At 39.5% G+C, this 11329-nt stretch overlaps 2 protein-coding genes across 2 annotated transcripts; both read right to left on the bottom strand.

Moving 5' to 3' along the window:
* Positions 1–1825: 1825 nt before the first annotated feature.
* On the bottom strand, positions 1826–2440 carry LOC102991443 (diphosphoinositol polyphosphate phosphohydrolase 2-like). Its single transcript, XM_055086901.1, has one exon. It carries the CDS (start codon positions 2438–2440, stop codon positions 1826–1828), a length of 615 nt encoding a protein of 204 aa, XP_054942876.1.
* A 6356-nt stretch (positions 2441–8796) lies between these two features.
* On the bottom strand, positions 8797–9348 carry LOC112064935 (ADP-ribosylation factor-like protein 1). The gene has a single exon (XM_055086369.1). The coding sequence runs from the start codon at positions 9333–9335 to the stop codon at positions 8883–8885; it is 453 nt and encodes a 150-aa protein (XP_054942344.1). The 5' UTR covers positions 9336–9348; the 3' UTR covers positions 8797–8882.
* Positions 9349–11329: the final 1981 nt, after the last annotated feature.

Raw genomic sequence — 11329 nt, 5'->3', positions numbered from 1 at the left:
GGACACAGTCTTATATACAAAAACAATCCAGTTTCTTTGCTGTGTTAAGTATATAATTTAAAGAAACTTCAGAGATTACTGAGAAAAAAACGTAGTCCATTGAAGATTGATACAAAGTGTCAATCTGTGGGATTTAAAAATGTTTCCTTTAAAAAAAACACCCAGAATACATAGCCTCTGTACAAAAAAATATATAAAAATTCTGGATGATCATGTTTGATCACACTACATAAATTAGGATGAAATGTCATTGGTTAAAAGTTTTTCTACTTTACTCATTCCTTCGACAGCAGTAATTTACAAAGAAAAATATAAAAATTCTGGATGATCATGTTTGATCACACTACATAAATTAGGATGAAATGTCATTGGTTAAAAGTTTTTCTACTTTACTCATTCCTTTGACAGCATTAATTTGTGAACTAATATTTATATTTAGTTCAGCTGCATTTATGGCACAAGATATCATTTTCAAAACAGTGGCACCAATTTTCCTCAAGCATAACAGCACTCTATGTTTAGCAGCAATTATATTTTTAAAGGTTAAAAATTTATAAAACAAATGTATAACTATGCTTATTTTCTACTTTATATTCCACCAGTTACAATTATTTACAAGAAGCTAACTAATGTCTACATATGGAATCATCTTTCACTTGCCCCACCTCATTTCTGACTTGGTCTGGGAAGTACAGGTGTTTCAGACAATCCCATCTATTAATGCGTTTTAAATGGGATTCTTGGATTTAAGTGAATATAAGGACAAGTGTAAGACAAAGTAATTCTTAGTTTAGGTATGTTCCAGTGCCCCAGTATTTAGTTATATGATAAATAGTACCTACTGACCAGCTGTAAAAGATGAGATGTTCTAAGGTGCCTTAACAATCTAGGTCTGTAATAGCTGAACAAGAAGGCCATCTCACTCAATTGTGAGGCAGTCAGCACTGACTGGCATTTAAGGTGGTAACCAGAAAGTTTAACTGAAGAGATGTCACTAAATTAAAAAACTGGAAATATGTTTTTAAAAGCAATTTACATTGAGGGAAATATGGTTCTCATGTATTCTGTGTAAAGAGAGATTATGGATGAAGGGAATTGGCAATGGAGCATGCTAACTCAAATTCCATGAATACAGTTTTCATGATAAGATGTTATGTACTACATGCATTTTGCTTACTGTACCTGCCTAACAATCACCAGCTCTATAGAGTTAAACTCTGTGTTAAAGGACTATTGAGTTTTAGGGGAATTGGCCATATCAGGTAGTTAGGGACACAATACCAGTTACAAAAATTGAGACAAATGAGTCGACAAATTCCTGAAAATAGGGCCATATAGAAATAGTCCAAAATCTGGAATCTATGAATCAAAATTGTGATCCTATGAAACAAGTTTTGGGGTTGATGGACTGTTTTAATATCAAGAATGATTGTCGTAAATTCCCGCAACAGAAGGATTTGTTGAATATGTTAATACTGTGAATGAGAAAACAATTTAAGGGGAAAATATACCCACGAATAAGCTGATCTGACAAAAACCACAGACTGACATCAAATGGACAAAAAACTGAGAAAAAAATGCTGTGAAAATGCCAACCAAAATAACAAGGTGGGTGGGCTGGGGGCACAGTTAAGGCATCTAAAAAAAATTCCACATGACTTTGGCTTGTTAAAAGATTTTGCACTTTTTTTTTTTTTTAAAGAAGATTTGAAAGCATCTGAAAAACATGCAAACTGTTTGAAAATCCTGCATGGCAAATTCAGACAGTTTATGCAAATTGTTTGAAAATCCTGCATGGCAAATTCAGACAGTTTGCAAGTGTCATTCAGATGTTTGCCAAGGATAATAAAGCCTCTGCCCATGAGATTCCACATGGTGGAAGAGGTCCTTCCAGCTCTCTCTGTCTTACACTAGACTGCAGCCCAGAGGTCTGTGCAGCAGTTACAAACAGGGTGTTGCTACCTGGAAGGGAAGGGACTGTGGAATTTCCATTGGCTGGAGAACAACCCAGCTTTAGTTTTTCCAGATACTCGGCATGTACGGGCTTATGACACTGGAGAACTTTGATGGCATCTCCTACTTTGAACCACTCTCTCTTTCTTCCTATATTAACAGAATCTTCCCAGGCTTCTAGTATTTCAGTGACAGTAAGAACATAAACATATGTTCTGTGCTTTCGGTCTTGGTTCTCAAATATGCCCAGGAATCTGCCCAATTTTCCTTTGATTCCAGCCTCTTCATAAACCTCTCTCACGGCAATACCGCCAGGCTCCTCCTCGGGCTCCATTCCTTCTCCTGGGACAATCCATTGGTCTGGGTACCCACTGCGGCTCACCAACAGCACCTCGTCCTCCTGCTCGCTCCGGAAGCACAGGCACGCAGCCCGCTTCTTGAAGCCCTCGCTGTCATAGGTCCGCGTCTGGTAGGGCTTGAACTTCATCACAGAGGCGGGCTCTTGCTGCCGCGGCCGCTCCAGCCGCTGCCGCGGGGGCCCAGCATCCGCCACCCCGGCGGGGAGTGGGGGAGCGAGGGCGAGTCCGGGCGCAAGAAAGCGAGGCGGCGGCGCGCGCGGGGAAGGGCGGCGAGGCCGGGTCCAACCCAACTCAGCAGATGCAGGAGCTTCAGCTGACCTTACTATTTTTTCTCTACATTTAGCTGGTGTATCCTCAATTCTCGGGGCTGTTAATTTTGTCACTACTATCATGAACATAAAACCACCCGCTATAACCCAGTACCAAACACCACTCACTATTCGTATGATCAGTACTAACCACAGCAGCATTGCTTCTACTATCCTTACCTGTCCTAGTAATAATATTACTATTACTATATTACTATTATTTATTATTATTTCATCTATATTTCTAACATTATTTATATTTCAACTAAAAATCTCAAAACACGTCTACTACCCCAACCCAAAATCAACACTCACTAAAGTGCAAAAACAACCTACCCCTTGAGAAACAGTTTGAATGAAAATCTATTTGCCCCTTTCGTAACCCCAATAATAATAGGCTTCCCCGTAGTCATTCTAATCATTATATTCCCAAGTATTTTATTTCCAACATCAAAAAGACTAATTAATAATCACATAATTTCCCTTCAACAATGGCTAATTCAACTCATATCAAAACAAATAATAGGTATCCATAATCATAAAGGACAAACTTGATCATTAATACTAATATCACGCATCCTGTTTATTGGGTCAACCAATCTCCTCGGACTACTGCCTCTCTCATTTTCACCCACCACACAGCTCTCAATGAATGTGGAAATAGCCATCCCCCTATGAGCCAGTGCCATCATTACGGGTCTCCGGGTTTCCGTAATAAAACAAAAGCATCCCTAGCCCACTTCTTACAACAAGGCACACTCACCCCCCTTATCCCTATGCTAGTAATTAGCGAAACTATCAGCCTATTCATCCAACCAGTAGCACTGGCTGTGCAACTAACAGCCAGTATTACAGCAGGCCACTTACTAATACATCTAATTGGAGAGACAACCCTAGTGCTAATAAGCACCAGCACATTCATGGCTCTCATTACATTTATCATTCTCACCCTACTCACTATCCTCGAATTCGCTGTCGCTATAATTCAAGCCTATGTATTCATCCTCTTAGTAAGCTTATACCTGCATGACAACACATAATGACCCACCAAACCCACACATACCACATAGTAAATCCTAGTCCTTGGCCCCTTACGGGAGCTCTTTCAGCTCTTATAACATCAGGCCTAATCATGTGATTCCACTTCAACTCAATAGTTCTACTAATACCGGGCCTACTAACTAATATTCTAACAATATCAGTGATGACAAGACGTCATGGGAGAAAGCACTTTCCAAGGCCACCACACACCAACCGTCCAAAAGGGACTTCGATACGGAATAATCTTATTTATCGTGTCAGAAGTCTATTTTTTTACCGGCTTTTTTTGAGCCTTCTACCACTCAAGCCTCGCTCCTACCCCTGAATTAGGCGGGTGCTGGCCACCAACAGGCATTCACCCCTTAAACCTCCTAGAAGTACTACTCCTCAACACTTCTGTGCTATTGGCCTCTGGTGTATCCATTACCTGAGACCATCACAGCCTTACAGAAGGAAATCGTAAGCACATACTTCAAGCCCTCTTTATTACAGTCGCCCTCGGTGTTTATTTTACACTCCTACAAGCATCGCAGTATTACAAAGCCCCATTTACGATCTCAGATGGAGTCTACGGATCAACTTTCTTCGTAGCCACAGTATTCCACGGACGACGTGTAATTATTGGTTCTACTTTCCTTGTTGTTTGTTTCCTACGCCAATTAAAATTCCACTTCATATCCAACAACCACTTCGGCTTCGAAGCTGCTGCTTGATACTGACATTTTGTAGATGTTGTATGACTATTTCTTTACGTATCTATCTATTGATGAGGCTCTTAGTCTTTTCAGTATTAATTAGTACAAATGACTTCCAATCAGCTAGTTTCGGTACACGCTGAAAAAGAACAATAAACCTAATACTGACCCTATTAACAAACACAATACTAGCCTCATTACTCGTACTTATCGCCTTCTGACTTCCTCAACTAAACACGCAGAAAAAACAAGCCCCTACAAAAGCAGATTTGACGGTTATAGGATCCGCCTGCCTACCCTTTTCCATAAAATTTTTCCTAGTAGCAATCACCTTCCTCCTTTTCGACCTAGAAGCTCCCCTCCTACTACCCCTTCCCTGAGCAACCCAGAGTATTCTATTTTTAGACCAGTCTTCAGCATATTTTTGTATAATTATATATTGTTGGACCCCTCTAGCCTTCGGGATAGTTCTATAAAATGGAAGACTTGAGGAGACACATTGGACAGATTCTCACTGAGAGGGTGGAGTGCTGTTGACCACATCCCTAAGGAATTCTCCCAGTGCGTGTGGCGAGCGTGAATGTGTCTGTCCTTTGGGAAAATGTAGCTAAAGTTAACACTACAGTCATCCCTCAGTATCTGCAGGGGACTATTTATCTGTGGATACCAAAATCCAAAGATACTCAAGTCCCTCATATAAAATGGAATAGTATTTGCATATAACCTATACATATCCTCCCGTATACTTTAAATCATCTTTAGATTATTTTTAATACCTAACACAATGTAAATGCTATGCAATTAGCTGTAAATACAATGTAAATGCTCTGTATGATAAGTAGTTGCTGGTATGTGGCAAATTCAAGTTTTGCTTTTTATAACTTTCTGGAATTTTTTCAAATATTTTGGATCTTTGGTTGATTGGATCCGTGGATGAAGAATCGTGGATGTGGAGGACCAACTGTACAGATGAGAACACTAAGGCCAAAAGAACTTAACTGCATATAGTCACACAAGAAGTAACAAAGTTGTAAATCAATCCCAAGTGTGACCGACTGCAAAGTGAGTATTTTTTTTTTTTTTTTTTTTTTTTTTTTTTGGTATGCGGGCCTCCCTCTGCTGCGGCCTCTCCCGTTGCGGAGGACAGGCTCCGGACGCGCAGGCTCAGCGGCCATGGCTCACGGGCCCAGCTGCTCCGCGGCATGTGGGATCCTCCCAGACCGGGGCGCGAACCCAGTTCCCCAGCATCGGCAGGCGGACGCGCAACCGCTGCGCCACCAGGGAAGCCCCAAAGTGAGTATTCTTAACTGCTAGTCTTTGAATCAAGAAATAGGAACTCTATTATCTGTCATATATCTGCAAACTTGAAAATTTCTGTCCTTTCTTGGTCTCAATTTTTCATCTGTATAATGAGGAAATTTTACTTTATGGTCTCTAATAAATTTTCCACCTGTATTATTCCATATATTCAATCAATCATTTACTTAATGAGCTTGCATCAAGTGCCCAGAAACTTTAAAGTATACCACTAGATTATCTGGATAGTGTAAGTTCAAATAATTCACTTTTTTGCATTACTTTTTTCATGAGATTCCACCAGGAGACAGAAATAACTCATCATCTGTGTTTTTTGCTTCTTTCCCTGGATTCCTTCCACCACCAATATTACAGACACACAAACACATAATTTTTTCACCAACAGTTGGGCCACATCCTCCATAACCTAATAATATTTTCTTTATTCTAGAGATAGAGTATATTTATTGAAAACCTTCTATATTTATGTAACTTACTAATTGTTTTCCTCATTTTCCTGTCAGCTCTTCAATAATGAAACAATGAAAAAAAAAAGAAAAAGAAAGAAACGGTCTGGAATGTTTTCTCTGATGGTTGAAATCTATTACTTGGACCATAAATTTGCTGTCAGAAAAACACAAGATCGTTTATGATCACACATTTTTATGTCCCAGAAGCTATAAAGGTTTCCCACAAAAGTATGTAAAATAATTTTGCTATCCTATTCTTTGTGTTTCTAACAGCCTTACATAGTCTACATGTCAGAACTAATTCTTCTCACCATGATTCTCTTTTTGTCTATGGACATAATTCGCTTTACTAATTACTCAATATACGTCTTCCTATATACCAACCCAGTAGCATCTTATGAGTGTGCGTTGACTTAAACCCTGGATAATACTTTCATTTTGTCAAAGAAATATGTTGCTCTTTACTGTCTTGAAAATATAATGCCAGAAAATTCATCTACACTGAATTATTATTTTGTGTTCTGCTGGTCACAGGCTGGCTCCCCCAGAAATCAGCCTGCCAGGTGGTTTATAGGGTCAATTGTACTGGGTACTTGTTACTCACCTGTTCCTTCTCCTGCCCTTTCTCCCACTCACAGGGAACACCATTTTCCTGCCAGCTGGTCTCTCTTGCCAACTGGCTTCTGGACAGGTTTAAGCAATGGTGAAAACGGGAAGGTGAGAGCAGTAGAGAAACCAGAGTATTTCTTCGTCTCTTAGACTCTGCAGGAATATCTTTGGCTGTGGCTGCATCTTCTCAGCTCATGCAGAACAAAAACCCCTCCTTCTGAGATCCAACTGCTGATAGCCAAAGTTCTAGCTCTTTGAGTAGCCCAACTTCTAGATCTGGTATCACTGATAGGGACAGAGTAAAGGGACAAAGTAGGTGATTAAATATTCAATAGTTAATCCCACTAAGGGATCATAAGTAGAGACCAAAGTATGGGAGACCTCATAAATTAATGATTACACAAGAAAGTAGGCCTGCTTAACAACAAAACCAAGTGGGCTTACTTAGCAACAAAACTATGCGATAGAAGCATGAGACATACCCCCAAACAATAAAACAGTGGTAGCATGGTCCACATCCTGCCCATTGAAGTCAGTAAGCTAATGATCCTTGAGAAGGGGCTTTTTCTGCATGTACTAAGAGCAGGAATATAGGGGAAAGGTGGCATTATACTGAAACCTGAGATGATTTACCATATTTTAGTATATGTTACTGCCTTTTTGCTCATTTCCATAGTACCATGACAGTCCCAGTTCGACCATGTAGGGAAAAGAAAACTCCCCCACCCCTTGTGGAGGAGGAGCTAGAGATGGAAGTTTGATATCTACTCAAAATGAGGAAGAAGATGGTCTTTTTCCTTTGATTGTAAAAATGTAGCCCACTAAGTTCTCAGGGTGGCGTTCCCTTGCCTGCCAGTTGTATCTCTCACAAGCGTCCTATACTAATGAACTCATTCCTTAGCTGTCACTCTGCCTCTCACTGAATTCTTTCTGCACTGAGACAGAAGGATCTATGCTCTACTGAGTCCCAAAACGCATTCTGTGGTTTCATCACTACTTCTTCCTTCTGTCCCTTCTTGTCTAGGCTAGTCATGCTCCTAGATGTTTTTAATCTCTGGTTTGCCTAATTATCCCTGATTGATTCACCAGCTCTTCTATCATCCATGTAAACAATTCCCTGAATTTTGTTCCCTCTGCTTAAAAGACCTAGTATGGTTTCTGTTTTTTGGACTGGACTCATAGATTAACCCACACTTATTCATTTCACACTCATTCACTAAGACTTCATTATGTATCAAACTTGTGCAAGGCACTGTTTAAGGGTAAGAGCATACCTGTTAATATGATATACTTTTCCTATCTTGTATAAAAATTATAGTCCAGTGGGAAAGACAGATATTGTATAATAAATTGTGGGTACGATATATATTATAAAAGATAAATTATCTGATATTATGGGATCAAAAGCAAGAGAAAGTTAAACCACAATGAAGAGTCAGGAAGGTTCTTAAGTTTGTCCCTTTTCAAATGAGATCTAAAAGGTGAGCTAGCCTTGACCAGGTGTATGCAATAAGAGTAATATGTGAGAAGAAAAGAACTTATTTTAAAACCATTTTACCTAATTTCCCATTTTACAAATGATCTATAAAATTTTCATCAGTGTTTGCTTTGAGGGTACAGAGCTATGTAGCTGGGCAATGGAGGGAGGAAGGAGGCTTTATTATGGACATTCTTTTTTTCCAACGAAATACTTATTTTTAATATTTATTACAAATGTTGCAGTCAGTTTGGTATATGCTGACAATCATACAGTTTTAACATTTAGTAGTGTGAAGCACACTTTAACTATTTCCAAAGGGATATGTGATGTGGTCTTCGTTTCAGAGGAGCAGAAGTGATGGGCTTCCCTGGTGGCGCAGTGGTTGAGAGTCCGCCTGCCGATGCAGGGGACACGGGTTCGTGCCCGGGTCCCAGAAGATCCCACATGCCGTGGAGCGACTGGGCCCATGAGCCATCGCCGCTGAGCCTGCGCGTCCGGAGCCTGTGCTCCGCAACGGGAGAGGCCACAACAGTGAGAGGCCCGCATATCAAAAAAAAAAAAAAAAAGTGACTGAATTACTACTGTCTGCTCTTTAATGTTTCAACTAACCATTCCATTGCCTCATCAAGGCCAGTGCCTTTGGTTGCTGAAGTTTTGAATATTTGCCATTTTCAGTCCTTCAAGGCAGGTAACTCAAGTGAATTTGCCATTGCCGAGGGAGTCATGGCGTGTTCCATGTCCTGCTTATTTGCAAACACCACTAAAATGGCTTTTCTCAGCTCTTCTTCCTCCAACATGGCAACTAAGTCTGATTTGGAAATGCCAATTTGCTCTCGATCACAACTGTCTACTACATAAATGACTGAATCTGTGTTTGAATAATAACATCTCCAGTATGGCCTGATACTTGTCTGTCCTCCTAAATCCCAGACTTGGAATTTTAGGTTCTTGTATGTTACCGTCTCAACATTAAATCCAACAGTAGGAATAGTAGTAAAGACTTCTCCAACCTGTAATCTGTACAAAATTGTAGTTTTTCCTGCTCCATCTAATCCCAAAATTAAAATCTTCATTTCTCGGGTTCCAAAAAGACTGGAAAATATGCTTGAGAAAAAGCCACCCATGATGAACTGCCTGTCCTCCCTCATCAACCATCAGAGACTGGCCCCGGCCTTGGCAGCGACGCCTAATTGAGCCTCGAAGTTGCCACCTCCTCTCACCTAGGCCTGCGCTCTGGCTCGGGCTCGGGCTCTGGTTCTCAGGGGGTTTCTGGGAAGCTTGGCCAGCCAGCAGCTTCCACGTGGGACCTCCCGGCCGGGGCGGAAGCAAGGGGCCTCTGCCTGTACATTCTTCTATAACCTTTGAATAATGCTAACTACATGTATTTTATATCCAAAAAGATCATTTTAAATTACCTATAAATATCTGAAAGTTTCTAAGATAGAACTGGTGAATAATTTTTCTAATTTAAATAGATATCCAAAGAGACGTGCATGATAGATAGTTCACCGAGGTTTTATGCACACTCTGGATAGTAGAGTGTTCCCAATTAGAATGAAGGTGACCCAAATATTTCAAATATTTATGTAAAAATGTGTGCCTTAGAAAAAATATAACTCCAGGTGCTTAAATAATAATAGAACATAGATATATTGGCCATCTGTGTAATCCTTAATTCAAAATCTCCTGCAGCCACCCAAGAAAGATCTACAAGGTGTGCACCTGCAAACATAAGTGCTGAAATCTGTCCCTGTGTGTCATCTTGCCCCTTTATTTAGCTTGAAAAGAGCAACTTATATTAAACCTATTGTGACTTGTTTTAGTACTTCATTTTTCCTAATTTTTTTTTGTTCAATTTGATTTAAAATACTTATTATATAGTATTTGCCAGGTACTGTGCCTGGCTCTGAGGATGATATAACAAATAAAATACCTATCTTTCCCTAAGGAAATTTTTATCTGAGAGATGCAGACAAGTGAATGAGTGCTTATGATACCATATGATACATCCCAAGAGAGAGGTTGGCATAGTTTGTTACGGGAACCCAATAGAAAGGCATTTAGCTAACCTTGGGAAATTAAGGCATGCTCACTGGAGGATGTAACAGCTAATTAGAAGAGGAGTCAAAACTCTTTTGTGGTGGAAATACACAAATCTATACATTAACACTTTTTTGGATAACAAGATTGAAACCAAACAGTGGTTAATTCTCCAAATAAGCCAAAACAATATGGTAATTTATTTATGAGATCCAGTTTATAATTATTATAAAAGACTATACCTTATATAGATTATATAGATTAACTGCTGTACCCCCATCAATATAGATTAACTGCTGTACCCCCATCAATGCCACTTAAGGGTGACCGCTGATAAAAATTTTTCATAAGATGCTAGTCTCAAATAGTGTTTTCTGAGAGTAAGGCATAGGGTATGTTTTACCCTAAGGTCTCCTTATTCTCATAAAAGAATTATAATTAGAGCCCTAATTAGTAAACTTGCTCATTATTCTTAATTAAATTAGACATTATCCAGACATCAAAAATTATAATATACTCTAATTATGTGCCAGAGTAAGTTATTCATATAATTGGCCTTATGCTTAACATACAATTAAATGTGCCAAATAAAGCAAACAAACAAAGCCTCTCTGGAGCTCCTGATTATACAGAGTTCCATGCCTGCCCAAGCTGTTCATTAGCTCCCTTTTCACTGAACTTTACTTTGACTCTAAGTAGCTTTCTCTGTCCTGCTGTATAAGAGAAAGTCAGTGAAAGGTTGGAGAGGTTCTAATAAACATCTGAACTATCTAATCATGGCCACACCCCCTCTCATGTGCAGCGAGGCTTTCTATTCATCTCCGTTTGTTTCCTAGCGCTACCTCATGGCCAAGATGGCCACGACGGCCATGATGTCAAATTCTCCTCTCCTTTTAGCTTTCAGTTGATGATGGTATTTCCTCTTTTTTTGACAAGATGAGGTCATTCAACATGATATCTCTCATCATTCTTAGTTTCCATTTCACCAATACTAAATTTTAACCTCTCTCAATGTAGACAGAAAAATGCAGTTGTAGATAGAAAAATGCAGTCCTTTCTAAGGTTAATTCTTTTACCT

This window comes from Physeter macrocephalus, chromosome 8 (assembly GCF_002837175.3).
Source record: "Physeter macrocephalus isolate SW-GA chromosome 8, ASM283717v5, whole genome shotgun sequence".
NCBI classification, from domain to species: Eukaryota; Metazoa; Chordata; class Mammalia; order Artiodactyla; family Physeteridae; genus Physeter; species Physeter macrocephalus.
Note: the sequence above shows the minus strand (reverse complement) of the source record. Positions and strands in the feature narration are given on the sequence as shown.